Here is a 25,208-nt window from a genome sequence, read left to right as displayed (position 1 = left end):
AGCTTAAAGGGACTTAAGGGACAGGCCTTTTGTTGTAAATACTGTCTTTACAGAGAAAATGCAGTGGTAGCCTGATCCAATCACAATTCTTCCCCATAGGATTGGCTGAGGCTGACAAAGAAGCAGATCAGGGGCATAGCCAGCGCAATTCAAACACAGCCCTGGCCAATCAGCATCTCCTCATAGAGATGAATTGAATCAATGAATCTCTATGAGGAAATTTCAGAGTCTGCATGCAGAGGGAGGGGACACAATGCATTTTAGGCAGCCATGACTTAGGAATGATCTCTAAGAGCTATCTAAGGAGTGGCCAGTGAAGTTCTCACTAGACTGTAATGTAAACACTGCATTTTCTCTGAAAAGACAGTGTTTACAGCAAAAAGCCTGAAGGTAATGATTCTACTCACCAGAACAAATTAAATAAGTTGTTCTGGTGACTATAGTGTCCCTTTAACTGTATGTCTCCGCAGTCTTATTTTATAAAAGTGTCAGTTTTGAAAGAATCAATATTTTTGCATTTGCATTCTCGTGTGTCCCAATTCTTCTTAATGAACAGCATCTGATTGGATCCAAGTCATCAGTAACAATGACTACGCAGGAGTTTGATTGGAGCTGCAGTATGGAGACTCTCTTTGCGCTGGAATAAAGACCTTTCCAGGCATTATATTTGTCCCTAGATAAAAAAAATTGAGGATTCTTACTGTTTAGATCATTATTAGTCTACAATTTGAGTCCTAGAAAAGAATGGACATTATCTATTTTTTTTTTTTTTTCAGGTTGAAGTAGAAGCAGTAACTCGGAAGATGGAGAGAATACAACAGGATTACGAGTTAAAATTAAAACAGTATGCACACTTACTAGACGTCAGAGCTGCTCGCATTCGCAGGCTTGAAGGTAGAGTTGGTTTTTCTACTTTGTTACATTTGACTGAAATCCACAAACACATGCTGAATGAAAGCAATCTGTTAAAAATATATGATGGAATGACGGTGCTATGTCAATGAGCTAGACAAACATAAACATTACATTGAAATAAAGCAAAGTAGCCAAACTAAGAAATAAGTAAATAGAACTGCTTTAGACTCAATTTCAATTTCCAAGCAGTTGTTTAGAGCAAGACGGGGATTGAAGTAGAGTGCCATTTAGGAGAGACAGAATGATAACTTTGATATATAGTTCTGAGTATTCTTGGACCACATTTTACCAGGACCTAATATTAAGGAACATTTTTAAGAAGAGAAACTTCGCACACAGTGTGGCAATAAATGGCGTTTTATTTAGCCATCAAACCCAGAGTAGCAATTTTTTGACACTAAACATGGCTTTTAGCCTTGAGTAAGACACGTTTAGTGTCGAAACGTTGCTAGACAGTATTTGATGGCTGAATAAAGCATTTATCACTACACTGTGTGCTAAAGCTTTCTTCTTGAAATTATACTTTGGTCTGTGGAACAGGGACCTCAATTTTGAAGCAAGAATTTAAGATTTCCGAGTAAAATAGTGCCCTACACTTTCTTATTTTATAATAAGGAAACACAGAGATAAACTAATGGTAAATTGTTGTATATAAAGTAGTTTAGTTACTAGGATCTTAATTATGTACACCCATCCATTGTTTTCACATACAAATGTTTGCACTAAGCATTAGAACATTTGTGATGTTACACACACACACAAACATATTGACGTCATGATCCTGCTCATAGGTGCTACATTTTAGTACTTTTTTTTTGTGAAAAGGACTTTGCTTTACCATCTGAATTTGCGCTCACTTGAATACAAATATTAACTATTTCTGAATGACAATGCTATGGTGTCTACAATTCCCTCTAACATTTGTTTGGTGGAGAAAACAGAAGCTGAACATTGAGGTAAATTGCACATTTTACCTGCAGTAAAGTTACAAACCACAAACTACCAACACAATATTGTAGGCATCGAGGAAGGTTTTTAATTTATGGAAGTTATAAAGGTGTGTGGGGTGTGCCTTTAACCCCTTAAGGACACATGCCATGTGTGACATGTCATGATTCCCTTTTATTCCAGAAGTTTGGTCCTTAAGGGGTTAAACACAGTGATTGCAGCTTGTGTATACAGATGTAATTAAACCAGAATACTTTAGCAGTGCTTGGATTCATTGTTTATGACAGATTTAAGTTCCATGCAGCTTTCTAATTGGAATGTATATTTCACGTTTCTCATAAATTTCACAAAGCATATTACTTAATAGTGATATGTGTAATGTAAATGACTCTGAAGCAAAGAAAATAAAACTGCACTTTATTGAAAAATGCAGAGTTCATCCCAAATAACTGGACTTCTCATACCTGAAATAGCACCATCTAGTGATGCTTTCCATTAGCTGATACACACATCAAATATATCCAGATCTCTATATTTTAGTTGTGCTTGGATCTATACTTATACCTATTAAATTGGAGTTTAAAAAATACAAATTAGAATCTCAGGGAGTTCATTAACTGAAATTATTTGGAGTAGAGGCCACTGCTGCATTGGTATTCGTTTATATATTTATTTTTTTACATGTCAAACATTCAGCAACATGCAAATTTTCATAATACATACTTGTTTTCTTATTTATATTTTGGATCAATCTGCAGGATAGCTTTGTAGCGGACCACGGGTAACTCGAGCGGTTACCTCTGCTAATTCCTTCCCTCAGCCACTCTGGAACCCTTAAAATATACAGACATCCATTTCCCCCCAGTAACTGGACGACACACAGTTCTGGGAATACAACTCAACTTAAGTTTAATGGAACATGGTACAGCCAAGTTATATACAGAACCCCAGCAAGGGGTCTTAATACAATTACACACAAACTCCTCCCCTGTGCCTGGGAGATAATTGAGTCAGTAACTGTACAAACTCAATTATCTCCCAGTTACAAAAAAACATACAATTTTAAAACACCCCACAAACACATTTTAATATTTCAGAACCCCATGAAAGTTACATCACTGAATAGCTGGGATCTGGGGGAGGTGTCACGGCAAGGGTACATAATTAATTGTTGCAATATAGAATAATGCCATTTTATGTAATTAGTGTAGTGCATATATGAACCGGCTGTCTGGTAGAGGTGATATTGTCAATTTCAAATTTTTAATTTGATTGTATGGAAGGGAAGAAGGTTTACAATCTAAATTCCTCTTTGAAGCTGGGGCCCGAACAGAGCTATTCTGTAAGGTGTGAGAAGTTGCATATACGTGGCCTGGAAGTCTGGCTTTCTGTATAAACTAACCCTTCTGATTCAAGAAAAAGTGTGGAGTAGGTTAGCGCTAATAATATACAAAGGAGGCAGCAACCTTACAGAGGGTCACCCTCTAACCCTCTGGGATAAGGATGTACAGGAAAAAAGGGGAGAAACCCTTCTGATTGCCCCTTAGATAAGGAGTCATTGAAAACAATAAGCAGGCAAGCGAGTGGGCACATGTGGTACTCAGTGACTGCGTTCCGTCACAATCTTTATTCCATATATTGGCATATTATATATTTTTAACCCTTATTAACACCATTTACGTTATCTTTGAGATGACTGCCATCTAATTTACATTTATGGAAACGCCTTTAAGGAACACTCCAAGCACCTTAGCCAATACAACTTGCTGTAGTGGGTATGGTCTCCCTCTAAGTGTAAGTAGTCAAAACCGTTTAAGAACAGTTTGACAAATTACCTGGGTTCTGTTGGGTGCATGCTGCTGCCTCCCCTACTGCCAGACGCTCCTGCCAAGGAGCTTTCAGTTAGCTGGTCTGAGCTAAACCCAGCCATTTGGACCCATGCTCATTGGGTGAGAGTGGACACCTGGTGGGACCCCGGTAAGTTGTTAAACTGTTAGCACTCCTGACACTATAGCCACTATAGCAGGCAGGTAGTACTTGGAGTGTTCCTTTAAGTGCTATTTATCAGGTTTTGCTACCTTGTAGGTGGTTCCTAAAAATGACTCAAAATAGTAATTCAACATGGCTGTCTTTATTTATTTGGCATACGCTGTAGACAGAAATATGTACACAAGCACATTTTTTTGCCTAAAGTAAGCGTGACAATGTACTTTTGTGCGGTGCAAAATATTTACAATAAGGCATATTTTGAGGGAGGCATTCTAGGTAATGGCATAGATGTGAAGCATGCTGGGAGTTAGCTAGTAAGGATATAACTGATGGTATCTAGTCTAATGATGTGTAATGAAGAAGTGTCTGATCACAATCATGCATTACACAATCCATAGGGCTAGCTAGTTAACATATATCTGATGTTGTGTTATTTTTATTTTTTATTTACGGTGGTGCAGTGATATGAATACATGCAAGTTTAGACATGTCAGCGTGAGACAAATACAAAAAAACTATAAATGTGGGATATGTTATACATATCAAATATTTCCACCGTATTTCAAAATGGTAAACTCGTCTTTCAATAATCTTTCAATAATGCTTAAACTAGCTTTATAGTAGTTAACTATAAATCTGAAATACTATGCTGCATTGGCCCGGATATTTACCCACCAGCTAAATTCAGCCTAGGCAATAGTTGTTGGCTTGCTAATATAAACTAGAATGAGTCTGACAAAAGATAAAACAACTTAAAAACTTTTAAAACTGCTCGTTGAGTGAAGTATCTGACTAGGCATAATAAAGTAAAAAATCAAAGCGTACATTAATATATGACAGTCACTTATTTTTGAGTATTTAGAATTGCAAGTCGCAGGCATCAAACAGTCAGCTGATGCCATAACTAGGCCACATTTGAGAGTTTGCTCCAAGTGTTGTTGTTATTATTTTGGGCATTTATATAGTGCCAACTTATTCCTCCGCACTTTACAATATTGTAAAAAGGAAGACATTTAACAGTAAATTACACAATAACAATTACAGAATGTTACAGCAGGACTGCCCAAAAGATAGATACCCAGAGTGTGGCTCTTTTGAAGAGAGCAAGAAACTGGTTTGTGAGATAGAAGTTACTTTTGGAGGCCATAAACTTTCCTGAAGAAATGGGTTTTGAAGGACTTCTTAAATGATTGAAGACTAGGGGAGAGCGTAATAGGGTTAGGCAGGCTATTTGTGATGTTATACTGTAATTTTGGTTAACATTTACGTTTTTATAGTCAAAAAAACTATGTATGTAGCTTATAGACTTGTATCTTCTAATTCGTAATAGCTATGTAATTATATAGTACATCTTAGTAATTGTAATACATAATATAAAAAAACATATTGTGTGATCTGTAATGTATATAGTGTAAGGTATCTTTCTGCATTTAAATAAATTTTTTGTATTCTTACCTATTAAAATATTATGTGGATATGTAAATTAGATTGCATATTTTGCTGTGGATGTATCCCCATGAAACAACAGCATATGTACACTTTATTTGTGCATGTTCTGGGCATGTTGATAAACTCAGAAAATAAAACCATTGTTTCATCAATCATGATCTTATTATCATTAAAGGTAAATAATCGCTGCATGTTGTTCATATTTTTAGCCCAGTTGAAAGACATTGCATATGGAACCAAGCAATTCAAATTCACACCAGACATAACGTCAGATGATGATGTGGTCGAGTTTGATGAGTCTGTGAAACTGGAACGTGGCGAGAACCTCTTTGAGATCCACATTTCTAAAGTGACTTTCTCTCCAGCAGCTAGTCAAAGCTTTGGAGATCAGGAGCCTGCCACTTTCTGTACATATGCTTTCTATGACTTTGAGATGCAAACAACCCCTGTAGTACGTGGCATGCAACCTGCATATGACTTCACATCCCAATATACGGTACACGTTGACGACTTTTTCCTGCAGTATGTTCAGAAGAGCACAGCAAGACTGGAGGTGCATTTGGCGTTTGGCACAGACTATCAAACCGTGGCAATGTGCCAGCTTAGGTTTCATGATATTCTGGAAAAAAGTGGACGTATCTTTAGTAGTGCTATGCTTGTAGGTGAGTGATGTAACAATTTCTTCCATAGTTTTCATAAATGTGGTAAGTTTGTGATTACAGACAGTGCAACTTTTCTATTTTAGGACTTGACAGTAAGATTCAGAATTATGGTACAGTGGAGTATTGGATTCGGTTAAGGGTTCCCATGGAACAAGCTATACGACTGTATAAAGAGAGGGCCAAAGCCTTGGGATACATTACATCAAACCTCAGGGAACCAGAACAAAGTCAGGTAAGTGTATATTAGGGCCTATGTATCTTTTTAATTCAGTTACAAAACAACAGAACACATGTACACCTAAAATATAACATTAAAAAAAATGTTTTATATCATTATCCATCAATTTGTTATATTGAACAATGGCCGTGAGGAAGGCAGCTTTCAGCCAGCACATGTACATTTTATCAAATGTTATACAAAAATGTTGGTACAAAATATTTCACTAAAAAAGCTTTACGTGACACTCCAAGCACCATAATAACTTATGCTCATATTGTGGTTTTTGTTACAAGGGTCTTGTCCTTTGTGGTCAGCTTCTTTACACATTTGTTGCTGCCACAATCTTATCTGTTTACTCCCAATAAGCTTTTTCTACATTGAAGTTCAAATGTTCCAAATCTGGTTTTATTCTTAATCCTGCATTGCAGCTCGTTCAGTCTGCATTTGTGTTTGTACAGACCCAATAATTACTTGCTTGATTTGCTAATGTTATCTAATGTTATTTCGCCTGTTGACTATTTGTCCCATCTAGCCTGCTTTGCTCTTTTCAAGAGAATATAATTGGTACATAACAAGTACTAAAAACACACGAGTGTGTGTGTGTGTGTGTGTGTGTGTGTGTGTGTGTGTATATATCTGTATATAGACATACTTACCTTCTATTGAAGGATTTGATGTATTTATCTATGGTAAAACAAAGTCTGCTGATAATTAAATTACCAACAACTGATTTATTCTTTATTCTATCCAGCCCATGAAAGCAGGTTAAAACACTGCAGAACAAACATATAGCAATAATAAAAACTTCTGCAAAAAGCCAAAATAATGTATACCATGACAGAGCATTGACCTAATAACCACTGCAGGTATTAACCATTTGGTGTCTGGCCTTTCTTGCAATCTCCTGATGTGCTGTACCTCTTTGCCAAAGAACAAATCATAAGTGTCAATCACTGTGCAAGCAGATCACTTGAAATCACTGAGCCAGCTAAGTTCATAAAAATGGTAATTTATCAAGGCTTTCTTTCTTAATACTCTGGAGGAAAGTTAATAAAGCGATGATTTTTTTTTTAAGGAACTTATTAGAGGAGCATTGGTTCCTTGGGAATATATATCTTCTGTGATCCAAAATCTCCATCTATGGGCTGATATCGAAAACAGCAATTTTTACAGACAAGTAAATAACCTTTACTGAATCATGTAATGTTATTACTTCCAGATTACTTATCACGTCTTTGCAGCATCGGTTTGCATTATACATTATCAAAAGCGTTCTCTAATTAAATATGAAATAACAGTTTTATAAATAACATGTCTCGTTCTCTCCCTCTTACCAGAATTCCGTTAGTAGAGCACAATCCATGTTGTCTGCCCCAACAGACCAGAACCTTAATGAGCTCTACGTTACTGTGAAAAGCTGCAACAATCTGCAGGCAAGATCTAACACACACCAGCCTTGCCCCTATGTGGCCTACACTTTCTTCCATTTTAGCGACCATTACACACCGATTATCACCAGTAGCAATGACCCACAGTTTGAAGACCACATGTCCTTCCCTGTGTCAATGAACAGTGACCTAGATCGCTATCTGAAATCCGAAGCTCTTGCTGTCCATGTCTTTGATGACAAGGAAATGAGCGATGCATACCTCGGAAAAGCTATTGTGCCTCTTATCTCCCTTGCTCATAACAAATGCATTGCAGGTAGGACAACATGGTCTTTAATATAAGTGAGAAATTAGATCATTCTGCTTAAGATGTTTAAATTTACATTATTGGATCTTTTAGCGCATGCATAATTCTGTAAGTTATGCAATCACGATCAGAGCTAGCACATCAAATGTGTTGATGATGCTAAAGGAAGGCAGTAGAATCAGAAAAAAAGGGGGATTGCAATGGAATTTTGAAAGTGTGGGCATATATTTGGCACCTGTGCTTATTACCATTATTCTGAATATTACCATTAACCTTTTGCAGTCCTATGTCGGAATACATTCGACAAAATATTTTACCATTTGCGGTTCAATGTCGGATCATCCCTTGAGAGTACCGATGATCCTCTGTGCTGGGTGGCGTGAATGTGTGTAACGCACATAGGCTGGGAGGTGCCGGCACGGAGGATCAGCGGTACTCTCCAGGGAAAGACCGACATTTGACCGCAAAAGGTAAAATATTTTGTCGGATATATTCCACAAAGAGTTAATACAGAGCAAACTGTTTCTGCACATTTGTACAATTTTACAGTGGCATATAAGCACAGAATAAAAGACAAACAGCAAGTGTTAAGAGAAAGGGAAGGGGAAGAGGACCATGGTCAAGGGAGATTACAATCTAGCTGGTTGAAATTAAATAAAACTACATATTAAATTCACATAAATATCCGCCTGTTCTGCGGCTGAACTATTTTGGCATTATAAAGTGTTAAGTAGATGCACAGCACAAAACTGTTTAATGTGTTAGGTTTATTTAATATGGAAAATAAATTTCTATGGAGAACTGGAACCCCAGGGACACATTAAATGCAATGTATACACAGACTATTACACATGCACACATCTAATATGTAAGCAGGGACTTTAGTTGAATTTAAGTGGGGATTATTTTGCCTTCCTAAACAAGCCTTTATAAGTATACATTGTATGTGTTGCTGGATCATTTCTACCCCTTAAACATCATAAATGGCACTAAACTGAATGTCTCACTAAAATACATGTACATTGTTTTTTTTTTATTTAGGGACGTTCGAGCTGATGGATAACAATAGTGAAGTCAGAGGTACCATAAATGTTACGCTAAAATGGAAGGAGACTTATCTTCCTCCAACTGATTCAATTATAACGGCACCATTATTTGATGAGCTACCAAAAGAAACACCACTTCCTGTCCGTTTACTCGAAGAACATGAGATAAAGACTCCTAATCAGGTGCCTACAGTGCCAGTTTCACATGTAAGTATATTTTGACTTGTAAATACTAATTGTATCACAGGTCACCTTCACTGTGAAAAAAATACTTTTATTGATATATTTTATTCTATATGACTGGGACCCCTTTATTTTTCTTCATGCTGGGAGATGGGGTGTGAAGTTTATTTATAACTAAAAATAGGGCAGTAATTAGGCCTTAGTGACATCACAAACGTGATGAAAAGGAGGTAAGGCATATCTCCAGTGTAATTTGCATATGTCATTACTCTCTACACACCCATACACTGGGTAGGCGAACACAAGAGACAACTCACTGAGACTGCTCACACCTTTGTTTATGAACCCATTATTACTATATTTCTAAGTTAACTTTCACTGGCCCTTGGTTTTACTTCTGCCAGAACCTATGTAGTGGGTAAGTAGGATATTTTGGTTTTATCCTAAGGGGTAAGAAAAAATATGTTTTTTTTTTTTTTGTTTTTTTTTATCCACAGATGAATAATGTTTTAAGTATTCCACTTCTAAAGTTGAGCAGGTTACTCTGTATACTACCTACAGACCTACTTTAAAATTTATGAAGCAAGACTTGAATCTGTTGATGCTGATCTGACAAGTTTTTCAGTTAGGTTGCCCTTCAGCAAATCCCCGCTCAGGTCTCAAAATAGATTTTGCTCACTTGGGCCATAACAGAGGACATATTGGGCCATAACAGAGGACATATTCCGAAGCGGTAGGAACTGATCCTACCCGTAAGGGCAGTCCAGAACCAAAAACTCTGCAAGTTCTTTCTTATACTTTTGCTGAATGTACTCATATTAACTTAACTTCTTATATGGTCATGTTTTAGTCCCTTTATCATGTAATTGTACATTTTGTCAAAAATGGGTTAAAGTTCCTAGGATTTATCAGCTACTGTTATATTGTCCAAAATGTAGCTTAGCCAGCATATGATTAATCTAAATTCAAAAAAAACCTGAAGAAGCAAATTTAATTGCCTTTGCATTGGATTTTTCTGCAGGCATCATCAGCCATCATGCCTAGTAGTTGCTTTTACCAGTTTGACTAGATCCACTTTACATTAATTTGAAAACATTATAAGGTATAATGATTCGGACCTATTCTAGTTAAGCGGGGGAATTTATGAAAAGTAATTACTGTGAGTTTTATACGTGGAGCAGTTCTGCCTCCTTTCAGTCCTAGAGTGAATCACATTCTCAGGGATAAACAGGTAAAGGATGCAATCCATAATGTAGGTTTAATTGGCCATGGAGTGCCAATTAATGGAGTGGCATTTATTCGGGTAAGTGGGCTTCACTATTTATGTAGAACAGAACACTGAGTGTTCAAACTCCAGAATTTGCAGCCCTCCCTCTCACAGGTGGCCCTCACTAGAAGGCTCTGTTTAAAGAAACCTTCCGATCATTATAACATCTACAGTGCGCTGTGGTTGTTATGGTGTTAGAAGTGCCCTTGCGCCCCCTTCCCATAAAAGTTTTTACAACTTACCTGTCCTACAAGCCCCTGTTTACCCCCTATATTGAGAGCTGGAAGATAAGCCCTGGTAAGATCAACTGAGCATTCTTAGCCAATGAGCTAAGCCCGGCACCACTAGGCTAGCAGAGAGCTTGCAGCTCTTAATGAAGTAGGTGACTGGCACCCAGCAGATCCCAGATGAGTTGTCAAACTGATAGCAAGCAGAATGACTGCTTACATGAGGGGATAACTACTTCACTTCCACATTGAGACCCTGTGTGAGTCCAAGCAACGGCTACCCTCTCTAGAGGATTACTTCCTTTAAAGCTGAGCACCATTTGTGAGAATCTGAAAATACATTTAGCATATGTCTGAAAGACACATTTACACCTTCCTAGTAGCAAGTACCAATGCCAGGGTTTTGTTTTTGCTGTTGTGGAGTGATATATGTTTACCTGTATTCAAATATTACATGATCCTTCACACAGGACAAGTTTGCAGATTCGCACTCGAAGGAAATCCCCAAAAATACATCAGGAATAAATTATAGGAAAAAATGCACATTTCAAGTCAAAAAAGAAAATACATATGACAAGATACTAGAACAGCAGTCCTCATGTATGCTGTATCAACATCTTGAGAAAGCACCTGGAGCAGTGCGAAACGTGTCCAGGGCTTCTCTAATCTTTCTTTAGGGTTGACTTCTTTGGTGGTCTCCTGCCTGTACAGCAGCTGCGGGTGACCCTATGTTCAGGTTTTGGACTTTTCATACTTTGTTCATTTACAACCTTTTTTTTTTTTTTACATGCTTGGACCAACACAGCATACATGAGGACTGTTGTTCTAGTATCTTGCCATATGTATTTTATTTTTTGACTTCAATAAATGTGCATTTTTTTCTATGATTTTTTTCCTGATGTATTTTTGGGGAGACTAGATGGGCCAAATGGTTCTTATCTGCCATCACATTCTATGTTTCTATAATATATTAAAACGTGTGTGTTTGATTCCTTTGAGATAATAACATGCAGACTAACCTGTTTTGCAGGTACCACAGCCAAAGCCAAGGCGAAAGAAAGCTTTAACTGAGAAAAAAGTCTCCTTCATTGATACAAATCTTCAAAGCCTGGTAAGCTTTGTGGATATTTCATTATAATTATTTATTGTGCTAACTATCTGTTAGCAAAACCTTAATTAGTAAATAGAGAACCTATTCCAGGGTATTTATTTTATCCATGATGGAATGTGATAAAAGTGCAAGCACTACTTTCTTTTAAAAGGGCACCCTAACCACTACAGTTCATTGAAGAAACTGCGGGGCAAGGGATTTTTTGGTGTGACTTTTAATTAGTTTTTTATGAAACTGCTTTGAGTAGTATAACAAAAGACAAGGCTTTCCTAGAAAGTAAGACTGATATAGTAATCTTTAAAAAAGTAGCACTCCATAATTGATAAATATTAAGGAATGTCAGACGTGAGAGTAAATAATAGGCACACGTTGAAAATGAGGTAGGAGTTATTTAATAGTGTGTGTGTGTGTGTGTGTATATATTTGTGTATATATTTTTATTTGATAACAATGTTAACAGTTTGCACATGTCACTGATGTATTTTTGTTCTCTGAGACTGTAATATTTTGATTCTCAGGGTTTACAGTTCATTCTAATCATCAGATATTTGTTTTGTAATTACAGAACCCCATTGATCAGACTGTTGAAGATAATACCTCTACAAAGGTTAAAACTCCAGCAACTGTCTTAAATATCCAGAAGGTAATCTTCACCAACATGATATATACTATATAAGAAACTGTATATTAAAAAGAATAAAATATATATATATATAGATAGGTAGTAGAGGGAGCACACTAGGTCTTGAAAATCGTGCAAAAGTATTTATTGCATTCCAAGAGAATACAACGCTGTGGTACAACAAATCAACGTTTCGACCCTGCTGGGTCTTTATCAAGATCACAGTGCAAATTATAAATTACTAACAATTTATATATAAACATATGTGGAACTTACCAATTAGGATGATCGGACAGCCGGTGGACTGAAACCCGGAAGTGAAAACCACCACGTGATAGCGTGCGTGTGACGTATTGCGTATTGCGTGGATGGCGTAGTTGCTAGGTAACTACGTCAAAAGAGTGAAAATTGTGTTGCATGTTACGTAGATGGCGTGGTCACGGAGTAACTACGTCCGAGAGTTAAAAACAAATGCCCAAACAGGGCAAACTGAAAACACGGAGGCTATATCGGCCTGCCTGCTTGTTTGAATGAAGCCCTTAAGTCCCTTTCCTAGAGATCCCCTTGTGTGCATCTATGTGTGTAGTAAAGTTAAGTGCCGTGAATAAGTGACAACAATCAAAATGTAGAGCTTACAGTGCGTCAACCGTGTACATATACTCACACAAGGAGTTGGGGACAGGGCTGGACCATATATCACAAATTAGAATAATAAATCATGTTATAGTATCTACCAATGTAAGGTATATGGGCATTGTACTATCTGCCCCACACGGGGTATATGGATTAGTCTTAGTTACTATGCCAGGCTGTAGGCATTGAGCTGGAGGAATGATAACTAACTAGACATTAGTCTTATCGTATGTGTAAACAAATAAAGAAATATATATACAAAAAATTAATACATAAAAAAATTATTAAATAACAAATTTATATATAGTACTATCCCCTTGTAGATCTATTCTTCGACGATCTAAACTTGCCCTCTATGTTAGGGACTGTTATGCCAATTCACATTTATATCCATTTGTATATACAACTAATGAAAATCAAACTATAATAACTAAGATGTTTATGGCAGAAAAAATTCGATGGAATATTTTCTTTATAGACTACTAGATAGATCAATCCAATGTAGAGTGTGAAATATCACTAATTTATCAAGTAAGCAGTGTACTATGAGGCTGCAGCAATAATTTTTAGCGTACTAAATAGTGTATTGTATAAACCTAATTCAATTTATGACTATAGAAATTCCGTTTCAAAGAAACATGGACAATACAAGATGTTCATTCAGTCCATTCGGAGTCACTGTGTTGAGATGATGAATCCAATAGGCCTCGCGTTGTAGAAGTAACTTGGATCTGTCACCTCCTCTCGGTTGTACCGGGACATGGTCAATTGCGATGAACCGTAGTAAGGGTAAATGATGATTGTTGGCCAAGAAGTGTTTCGCAACGGGTTTTTCGGTCCGTTTGTCTCTGAATGCCGTCATTATTCCTGACCGGTGTCCCCTAATCCGGTCCCTCAGGGTCATATCGGTTTTACCGACATACGAGAGTCCACAGGGGCACGTGATCATATATATGACATGTGTGGTCATGCACGTAATGTAATGTTTGATTGCCATTCTTTTGCCACTGTGGGGATGGGCGAATGTTGATCCTGTAAGCATATGGCTGCAGGTAACACATCCGCTACATTTAAAGCAGCCTTTTTTGTGAATAAGAGGTGGTTTCGCATAGCAATGCCGAGGGTCATTCCGAACCAATAGGTCCCTTAGGTTCCGGCCCCGTCTGTAGCTGATCATAGGGCTCTGTTTGAATTTTTTAGGGAGGTTTTGATCCGCATGGAATATACTCCAGTTTTTAAATATGGATTTTTTGAGTGACAAGGTTGCTGTGTTGTATGTCAGAGGAAGAAAAAGTCTATCCTTTGTATTAGACTTAATAGTTTTGGCTTGTTTAAGTTTGCTTCGAGCTTTATCCAGTGCGATATCTAATATCCTGGGATGGAATCCCCTTGCTAGGAAGCGGTCACGGACTTCCCGCAGTTGCTCTTCACATTTACTTAAGTCACTGTTGAATCTTAGCACTCTTAAAAACTGTGATATAGGTAAGGAGTCCTTGATGTGTTGAGGATGAAAACTAGTAGCCGATAATAAAGTGTTACGGTCAGTCACCTTTCTATATAGGGTGAATCCCAACTGACTCTCTTCCTTGAAAATGGAGACGTCTAAAAATTCAATGTTGGTATTATGCCAACTAAGTGTAAGCGTTACTGGTATTGGTAGAATGTTGATCTTCTCCACCATTTCCTCCAGTGTGGTGGTGGTCCCTTTCCAGATTATGAAGATATCGTCCACATATCTTAGATATTTAATTATCTGGTGTTGGTATTTAGGGAGAATGTACGTATTTTCAAACCAGTACATAAATCCATTGGCATATGCCGGTGCCATGGCCGCCCCCATGGCAGTGCCGGAGGTCTGCAGATAGAAGTGCTCCTCGAATTTAAAGTAATTGCAGGTAAGAGCAATATCGAGCCATTCCATTAAATATGGAATCGGGGGACCTAGGTATGCTTCATCTTGTTGTAGGATTTCACTAATGGCTTCCATACCTTCCTTCTTTGGTATTATAGTATAAAGACTTTTGACGTCCATAGTAGCTAGAATGGTATCCGCATAAGTTAGCTCTATGTTTTCTATCTGGCTGATGAAGTGCTGGGTATCAAGTAAACACGTCGGTAGTTTCCTTATGCTGCTGTTGATATGAAAGTCGATGAATTGAGCAATGGGCTCTATTAACCCTTCTTTTGCTGACACAATCGGTCGGCCCGGTGGATGATCAGCATCTTTATGTATTTTTGGTAAGGTGTACATCACCGGATGTTTAGGATGTTTCACATATAGAAACTCAGCAGTGTGTTCATCCAGATAGCGATGTGCTAATCCTTCCTCAATCAATGATGAAATCCTTTTCTGGAATTTTGAAACTGGATCAAACGTAAGTTTTAAGTATGTTGATTCCTCTTGTAGTTGTTGTAAGATTTCGTTTCTGTAGTCGTCATAGGCTTGGATTACCACGACACCGCCCTTGTCCGCAGGTCTGATTATTATTTTAGGATCCTGCATTAGATCCTTGAGTGCTGTATGTTCCTCTGGTGACAGATTATCTCGATGGGCAGGTGGTATGGTATCTGACGTTGTAATTTCATGGCGTATCGTTTGCATGAAGGTTTTAATTGACGGGTTAGGTGTATATATGTCTTTTTTGTTCCGTGTAGGGAACCTGTATGTTTTGATTGTAGGTTTCTCTTTCATGATCTCATTACTATAGAGGGTTCTTTGAAGTTTGTATAGATCGATTGCCATCTCAAATGGTTTCGGATGGGTAACTGGTATAAATGTGAGTCCTTTCTGTAGAACCGAAAGATGGTTATGGTCCAATACTTTCTGGGATAGATTAAATATCGGTATTATCTCCGTTGTCTGGGAGGTTTTCCCGTGTTGCCTGTATTTCTTGTGACCCTTTTGTCCACGTCTGGGGTGTCTCTTGCGTCTCTTCCTTCCCGTCTGTTGGTATTGTATACCCGTGGTGGATCGTTTGAGTGTTCTCCCGTTTTTAAAAAAGTAACCTGTTTCACGGATTGTTGATCGGTGCGAGTGTCACCATCGGAGGCAGATTCCCCTGAGCTAACATCTACAGTTTGTAATGAGGGCTTCCTAATGCGTGTGCGGAATCGTGGAGGCGGGTTGCGCATATTAGAGTCTGAGCCGCTCAGCCAACGGTACACCTGGTGGAACTTATAATCATGATTTACCTTTTCTAGTTTTACTTTCTTGAAGCGGATCAACTCATCCTGGTATCTTTGTATGTCGTCCTGAAGTTTTAACATAAAATCTGTGGACGGTATAGATTGTAAGGCGCTTACGTGTGCGAGTTCAAAATCCTGTATCGACTTTTTAACTTGCACCAGTTCTGTTCCAACCTCTTCAATAACGATCACTAGCCAATCTAAGGAACATTTATTAGAAATGTTCATCCACTTTTTACAGAACTCAGGGTTTTGTCTCCCTATAGTGGGAGCATTTTTGATGCGAAAGCCCCTAGGGATTCGTTTGGATCTGTAATAATCCGATAGGAACACACCGTGCAAGTCAAGGTCCACCTCTCGTTTTTTAAGTCTGGATAGGTCATTGTAAAGGTCTTTCGCTGTATGTCTGTGTGGTAGATCTTGTGAGCTGCGTGGCCATAGTACAGATTGAGCCCTTTCATCTGTAATGGATAATGTTTCCGCTACCTCTGTTAAAGCCCCAGCTCTTTGTAAAAAATCCTCCATATTAAGACGATCTTGGTGGCTATGTCCAAATCACCATTTAGATAATACGTCCAATTTCAGTCGTGGGGGTGCTCAAGCAAGTGCTCCGCCAGCACTTCAATATATAAACAAAATACCAAAGCCAGGCACTCCTCCGTACTTCTAGTTTCCAAAATATTCTGGGCCTAGGTGCAGTCCCGCGTTATATATATAGATAGGTAGTAGAGGGAGCACACTAGGTCTTGAAAATCGTGCAAAAGTATTTATTGCATTCCAAGAGAATACAACGCTGTGGTACAACAAATCAACGTTTCGACCCTGCTGGGTCTTTATCAAGATCACAGTGCAAATTATAAATTACTAACAATTTATACATAAACATATGTGGAACTTACCAATTAGGATGATCGGACAGCCGGTGGACTGAAACCCGGAAGTGAAAACCACCACGTGATAGCGTGCGTGTGACGTATTGCGTATTGCGTGGATGGCGTAGTTGCTAGGTAACTACGTCAAAAGAGTGAAAATTGTGTTGCATGTTACGTAGATGGCGTGGTCACGGAGTAACTACGTCCGAGAGTTAAAAACAAATGCCCAAACAGGGCAAACTGAAAACACGGAGGCTATATCGGCCTGCCTGCTTGTTTGAATGAAGCCCTTAAGTCCCTTTCCTAGAGATCCCCTTGTGTGCATCTATGTGTGTAGTAAAGTTAAGTGCCGTGAATAAGTGACAACAATCAAAATGTAGAGCTTACAGTGCGTCAACCGTGTACATATACTCACACAAGGAGTTGGGGACAGGGCTGGACCATATATCACAAATTAGAATAATAAATCATGTTATAGTATCTACCAATGTAAGGTATATGGGCATTGTACTATCTGCCCCACACGGGGTATATGGATTAGTCTTAGTTACTATGCCAGGCTGTAGGCATTGAGCTGGAGGAATGATAACTAACTAGACATTAGTCTTATCGTATGTGTAAACAAATAAAGAAATATATATACAAAAAATTAATACATAAAAAAATTATTAAATAACAAATTTATATATAGTACTATCCCCTTGTAGATCTATTCTTCGACGATCTAAACTTGCCCTCTATGTTAGGGACTGTTATGCCAATTCACATTTATATCCATTTGTATATACAACTAATGAAAATCAAACTATAATAACTAAGATGTTTATGGCAGAAAAAATTCGATGGAATATTTTCTTTATAGACTACTAGATAGATCAATCCAATGTAGAGTGTGAAATATCACTAATTTATCAAGTAAGCAGTGTACTATGAGGCTGCAGCAATAATTTTTAGCGTACTAAATAGTGTATTGTATAAACCTAATTCAATTTATGACTATAGAAATTCCGTTTCAAAGAAACATGGACAATACAAGATGTTCATTCAGTCCATTCGGAGTCACTGTGTTGAGATGATGAATCCAATAGGCCTCGCGTTGTAGAAGTAACTTGGATCTGTCACCTCCTCTCGGTTGTACCGGGACATGGTCAATTGCGATGAACCGTAGTAAGGGTAAATGATGATTGTTGGCCAAGAAGTGTTTTGCAACGGGTTTTTCGGTCCGTTTGTCTCTGAATGCCGTCATTATTCCTGACCGGTGTCCCCTAATCCGGTCCCTCAGGGTCATATCGGTTTTACCGACATACGAGAGTCCACAGGGGCACGTGATCATATATATGACATGTGTGGTCATGCACGTAATGTAATGTTTTTTTGTATATATATATATATATATATATGCCAAAATACCAGAGTATTGCAGTATGAAACCAGAAAAGCTAAAATTTCTGGGGAAATTGTGTGAAGTGTTCTTGCCTCCACCAGTAGTCTACAACTGGAGTGAGCTGAGTAACTGGGTGGAGTGGCTTGAGTAACTGTTGTGTGGTTGGAGTGGCTGGAGTAACTGTGGAAAGGTTGGAGTGTAGTTCACTCACTCTATAGCAAAGGCAGAGAAGATCTTTCAAATCTTTTAAATTCCTCGAACATTCCACCAACTGCCACCAGGAACTATTCGGTATATTTTTGTCTATGTAGTGTAAAAACTGTGGGAGGAGTTAGGGTGGTAAATTTGGCTATAATAAGAATAATATATATGTGAGATAACAGTAAGTGGTCTTGCTAGGCAAGAACACTTAATTATACTTTTTTGTCTGAAGGTCTGAAGCAATAATGATCAATCTGATAGAGTTTAACACTTAAAATAACTGATGTTAGAGAAGGGGAGGTGAGTGGGGTGTCATATATAGAAGAAGATGTGCCTGAAAGTGAAAGGTGCAGGTTGGCTGAGAATAGCCAGAAAAAGTAAATAAACAGAGGAGAGTCAATAAGCCAGTTGAAAAGAAAAACAAACAAACAAGAAAACAGCAGAGCAGGGCATGCAATTATAGCTGCATATACAATTGCAAGAAAAAGTATGTGAACCCTTTGGAATGATATGGATTTCTGCACAAATTGGTCATAAAATGTGATCTGATCATCATCTGATCATCATCATCTAGCTTGACAAAGACCGTGTAGGTCGAAACGTTGCGATGGAGTGGGTTCAATAAAATTGCCTGATTTGTACCTTGGAGTGCCTCGACTTTCCTTCTATTTTGTTAGACAGTCTCAGTACCAGAGACCAAAATGCTGAATGAGTTGCACCCAGCTACATACTGCTTAAAGGGATAGAGTGCAGTTCCACACCCTACCATAACTACTTCTGATCATCATCTAAGTCACAACAATAGACAATCACAGTCTGCTTAAACTAATAACACACAAAGAATGAAATGTTGCCATGTTTTTTATTGAACACACCATGTAAACATTCACAGTGCAGGTGCAAAAAGTATGTGAACCCTTGGATTTAATAACTGGTTGAACCTCCTTTGGCAGCAATAGCTTCAACCAAACGTTTCCTGTAGTTGCAGATCAGACGTGCACAACGGTCAGGAGTAATTCTTGACCATTCCTCTTTACAGAACTGTTTCAGTTCAGCAATATTCTTGGGATGTCTGGTGTGAATCGCTTTCTTGAGGTCATGCCACAGCATCTCAATCGGGTTGAGGTCAGGACTCTGACTGGGCCACTTCAGAAGGCATATTTTCTTCTGTTTAAGCCATTCTTTTGTTGATTTACTTCTATGCTTTGGGTCATTGTCCTGTTGCAACACCCATCTTCTGTTGAGCTTCAGCTGGTAGACAGATGGCCTTAAGTTCTCCTGCAAAATGTCTTGATAAACTTGGGAATTCATTTTTCCTTCGATGATAGCAATCCGTCCAGGCCCTGATGCAGCAAAGCAGACCCAAACCATGATGCCCCCACCACAATACTTCACAGTTGGGATGAGGTTTTGATGTTGGTGTGCTGTGCCTCTTTTTCGCCACACATAGTGTTGTGTGTTTCTTCCAAACAACTCAACTTTGGTTTCATCTGTCCACAGAATATTTTACCAGTACTGCTGTGGAACATCCAGGTGCTCTTGTGCAAACTGTAATGTGCAGCAATGTTTTGTTTGGACAGCAGTGGCTTCCTCTGTCGTATCCTCCCATGAAATCCATTCTTGTTTAGTGTTTACCGTATTGTAGATTCGCTAACAGGGATGTTAGCATTTGCCAGTGACTTTTGTAAGTCTTTAGCTGACACTCTAGGATTCTTCTTCACCTCATTGAGCAGTCTGCGCTGTGCTCTTGCAGTCATCTTTACAGGACGTCAACTCCTAGGGACAGTAGCAGCAGTGCTGAACTTTCTCCATTTATAGACAATTTGCCTTACCGTAGACTGATGAACAGCAAGGCTTTTGGAGATACTTTTATAACCCTTTCCAGCTTTATGCAAGTCAACAATTCTTAATCGTAGGTCTTTTGAGAGCTCTTTTGTGCGAGGCATCATTCACATCAGGCAATGCTTCTTGTGAAAAGCAAACCCAGAACTGGTGTGTGTTTTTTATGGGGCAGGGCAGCTGTAACCAACACCTCCAATCTCATCTCATTGATTGGACTCCAGTTGGCTGACATCTCACTCCAATTAGCTCTTGGAGATGTCAATGTTTAAATGTTTAAATGATGTGTTCAATAAAAACATGGCAACATTTCATTCTTTGTGTGTTATTAGTTTAAGCAGACTGTGATTGTCTATTGTTGTGACAAATCACATTTTATGACCAATTTGTGCAGAAATCCATATCATTTAAAAGGGTTCACATACTTTTTCTTGCAACTGTATGTATGTATATCAATTGATCCAATAAAGGTGAAGCGAGAATATTGAAAAATAATTATATAAGACATTAAGCTGTGTTTATATGAAGTTTTGGTGATGTGTGAGAAAGCCAGAAACTACATTAAGTCCTTTATTTCTGGTGTTGAAATGTGTGATCATTTTCATCTCAAATGTGTGGCAATAACAAATCATACAACATTAAGGGATCATATTTGTGCACATCTCCGAATGTGGTGTACATGATACAGTTTACAGTGTGTGACAAAGGCTGCTACATTGGAGAAACTGGCCTTAAGCTGCATCTCAGAATGAATCTATACAGACACTCTATCAAGAACCACAAGGAAAACGGATATTGTAACCCTGTTGGTCATCACTTCACCCAGATTGGTCACTCCATCCAAAACCTCAGGATTAAAGGACATTTCAAAGACTCTCCTGAACGAAAGACATTTGAGATGAAAATGATCACATATTTCAACTCCAGAAATGAAGGGCTTAATGTAGATTCTGGCTTTCTTTCCAAAATCTAGGAGATGGGGCTGAAAGTTAGGAGGTAGAAAAAAAAAGTTTAATCTTTCAAGCTTTTATATTTGCATTAAATAGCAAACTAAAGCAAAGAATTACATCTGTATCTAATGTACACCCTAATTTTCCATCCTTCCTTTTTACTTTTGCTTTTCTTAAAAATAAATGTTTTCTTTTCTATTGTACTTCCTGCCCTCTTTATATTTATAGCCATCTATAATAACCTTTCCATTTACCTACCTTGCTTGTGAGGGACTGTGGCTTCCTCCTTGGTCCTTAGTGTGGGCGCATGCTGTAACACAGATTGCTTCATTGACCTTTATGTAATGTTTACACTCTCTCAAAGTACCAAGAAGATTTGATGTAATTTATCTTACTCCCAAAGCTACCACAGGAAAGTACTGAAAAAAACTGAAACTGCCTCTGCTGCCCAAACAGGGAGACCACTTATTCTCTTGCAGCCTATAGGACTGGTCAGGAGTGGAAGTTTTGATCCTATATAATTAGATATCCTTAATAATGAAGGAGAAAACAATTATGATTAGCATTTCCTGAAACCCCAGTGGGGCAGGCCCATTAGAACCTATGTGTAGTCATTATTAGTAGACCTGTTAATTTGTGCATTTGATTTTAAATGAATCAAATCGATTGACATCAAATTGAAAATGAAATTGAAACAAATTGATTGCTTTGGAAAAAACTTTTGCCCAGTTGACAAATACCTGGGAATTTTAACCCTCAATTATAAAACAAACAAAAATGGTTAAATCTTTAAAAACGAATCAAAGGTTTTTTTTGTGGGGGGGAGGAGGTGAATCGGTTCACTGGCAAACACTAATGTAATGTGTAATGTCTAATAGCCCATTTATCAACCAAAGGGTTAAAAATAAACACATTTCTGTTTTACAATTATAGATTAACATTTTCAGTTCACTAAGGATTGCTGTGTTATTTTGCAACCTTTTAAACACGTTGTGTTTGAAGAAATGGCATTTACTTAGCACTCCGATTTGATTAGTTTACATTGTACTGATTGCATGGAGATGCATTCATAAAGCTGTCACAGAAAAGTTCATGACTTTATTTACAATTGAACAACATCACAGGAGATTAAGAGTATACTTTGCATGATTATATTAAAAAAAATCTAAAATTCGGCACAACATTTAGCTAGTCTAGCTAATACTATAGAGTCATGGCAAGGAAAGGAAAAATCTAATGTCTTTCCTGTTTACAGCTATTTTGAACAAAGCAATATATTTGCCCAGAGTAATGTGTCTCACATTGATTGTTTAATTGCCCATATGCATAATATCAGCGTTTCTAATACATTTGATTGCTGAATGAATTCCGTTTTGGTTCTTTAGTCATTTGCGACTGTTTGTCACTTCTGCAAACATATGTTTGCTTTGAAATAAATTTACATTTTACAATATCAGACCAGCATCACATACTCATGATTCTTTTTAGTAATGCAGTATTGCATATATTTTATTTGCTTCATGTCAACAATCTGACTAGACCATTCTTTATAGAAGTTACTGCAGGTAAACACTATGCCAGCTATTAATTTCCACAGCCTGTTCATAAGAACTATTTACTTTAGTTCTCATATGTTATAATTGAGGTGTCTCAGAAACAATATCAATGTTATTGATAGGGCAAAAGTTGTTTAAGTTATAACTATTGGTTTAAAAGCAATATCTTTCCAGGAACAGGTCATAGGAAACAATTTATTTTGCTGCATAGAGATTTTGCAATGAAAACTTGACATAATAGTTAAAGCGGCACTGTCATGCCGAATCCCGTTTTTTTTTTAACCCCCCCTCCTGCCTCCACTACATCTAACTGACCCCCTAGTCACCCCCAAATGCCCCTAAGCCCCCCATATTACCTATTTATTAATCTGTATTTTCTGCCCCGATCGTTATTCAGGGCTCCGCCATCTTTGTGTGGGTAGAGGAAGTCCCTGTGGGACACGTCATCTGCCCACACTAGAGTTTCCCACACATGCCCAGTGAAACACCTGGACATGTGAACCGCGAGTAGGGGCATGTCCTCTAAACAGTGAGTCCCTTTAAGTGTTTCAGTATTTTTGGAACACAGTTATGTATATATTACTACAAGATAATATCTTTATGAATTACACATATTGATTGTATTGGAATTTCACTTAACTTCCAACCCAGTCAAAAGTTTTACAGAGACAAAGGAATACTTTGTCTGAGTAATTTTACTACGCCTGACACTTTTTGACACTGCTCAGAGCTACCACCAGTGATTGATGCAGGAAAATTGGCTTAATCTATACTGTACTCTTGCACATACGCAAGTATACAGCAGGGCTCCTGGTGCTGAAGTACCAGGAGCAGAACACGACTGGCTGGAAGAGCATGGCAATGCCCGCAAGGAACAGGTTCATGTAGCTTAAACTCACCTTTGTCTGCCACCTGATACCAAGCGGCGATGTTGCCATCGGGAGATCCTGGTGAAATTCAAAAAGTCTCCAGAAGGTGACAGCCCCTTTTTAAAATCATGTACCACTAGCCAGGCCTTAGAAGTTTCTCTCCACTGCAAGCATGGAATATTGATGGTGTACTCACCATTGCTTTATTTATACTTGCCTGTGCTACATTTTTACGTGCAAATGGCTAGTGGTGAGTGAAATTTGAACCCTGTCTAATATACTAGTTTTAGCAAGCTGATTATATTGTCTTTATGGCCTACCTCCATAATGTTTGCTTTCTAATGATATTTTGAGAATCTCTACTATCCAAAGTACCAGCAGATTACATGAGCCACAGACAATTTTTAGTTAAAGTGACACTATAGTCACAGAACAACTACAGCTTAATATAGTTGTTCTGGATGGTATAACAATTCAGAGAAAATGCAGTGTTTACATTGCCCCCTAGGGATACCTCATTTGGCCACCCCTCAGATGGCCACTGGATGTGCTTCCTGGAGCAGTGCTGCACAGATTCAATGCATCTCTATGAGGAGATGCTGACTGGTCAACACTGTGTTTGGCCCCGCCCATCCCGCCTCCTTGACGATTTTAGCTAATACAATGCTTTCCCTAAATTCTGATGTCACCAATGAGGTGGACCGGGGCGAGAACACCGGCGGACCAGCGCGGCGCTGGAAATAAAGTATATTGTAACCCTTTCTAAGGAGGCTTAGGGGGGGTCTAGCAACCTAAATGGTGGTTTTCAACACTATAGGGCCAGGAATACATGTTTATGTTCCTGACCCTATAGTGTTCCTTTAATTGTTTTTGCACTTATGGTAAATTTTGGAAATTTCTCTCATTCTACACTAATTTCCCAGAATCTATTTAAAGTATTGCAAGATAAATAATACTGTATTTGTTTACCTGGCACTATAGTTTCACTTTACGCTGTAGTTGTTCTGATGACTATATTGTCCCTTTAAATTTCCCTTCAGGTTTTGAAGCAATAAAAGCTCCAGAAAAAGTATTTCTAAATGTGTATGTTTCATTGGACTTTAGGCAGGCTTTATCCCAAAAAATGTGGATCTGAAAAATTATCTTTATGCAACTGTATATATTTTGTAGATCATGCAGGCTACACCAGCAGAAAATGAATTGCTTAAAAGCACAGAGACAGAATCTCAGCATGAAAGAGAAGATTCTTCTCAGCTTTCTGAGGGACAATTGGAATCGCAAAGCTGTGAATCGTCAGACGATGAAACTGAAGTAACTGAAGATTTAGAAACCGAAGGTAATAAGAGGAAAGTTGTAATAAGTACGGTAGATTTTAATACAATGA

The 25,208-nt window shown here is 38.1% G+C and overlaps 1 protein-coding gene across 1 annotated transcript in view; it reads left to right on the top strand.

Moving 5' to 3' along the window:
* Positions 1 to 25,208, top strand: part of RPGRIP1L (RPGRIP1 like) — a 116,744-nt gene that overhangs the window by 64,378 nt on the left and 27,158 nt on the right. The window contains exons 14-21 of the mRNA XM_063437366.1: positions 777 to 894; positions 5,511 to 5,963; positions 6,047 to 6,195; positions 7,521 to 7,887; positions 8,920 to 9,131; positions 11,632 to 11,712; positions 12,278 to 12,355; positions 24,995 to 25,160. Of these exons, the coding sequence (XP_063293436.1) occupies positions 777 to 894; positions 5,511 to 5,963; positions 6,047 to 6,195; positions 7,521 to 7,887; positions 8,920 to 9,131; positions 11,632 to 11,712; positions 12,278 to 12,355; positions 24,995 to 25,160 (1,624 nt within the window). The remainder of the gene's footprint in view (positions 1 to 776; positions 895 to 5,510; positions 5,964 to 6,046; positions 6,196 to 7,520; positions 7,888 to 8,919; positions 9,132 to 11,631; positions 11,713 to 12,277; positions 12,356 to 24,994; positions 25,161 to 25,208) is intronic.

The sequence above is a fragment of the Pelobates fuscus genome, chromosome 12 (assembly GCF_036172605.1).
Source record: "Pelobates fuscus isolate aPelFus1 chromosome 12, aPelFus1.pri, whole genome shotgun sequence".
Classification (NCBI taxonomy): domain Eukaryota; kingdom Metazoa; phylum Chordata; class Amphibia; order Anura; family Pelobatidae; genus Pelobates; species Pelobates fuscus.
This window is presented reverse-complemented; position numbering and strand designations above follow the sequence as displayed.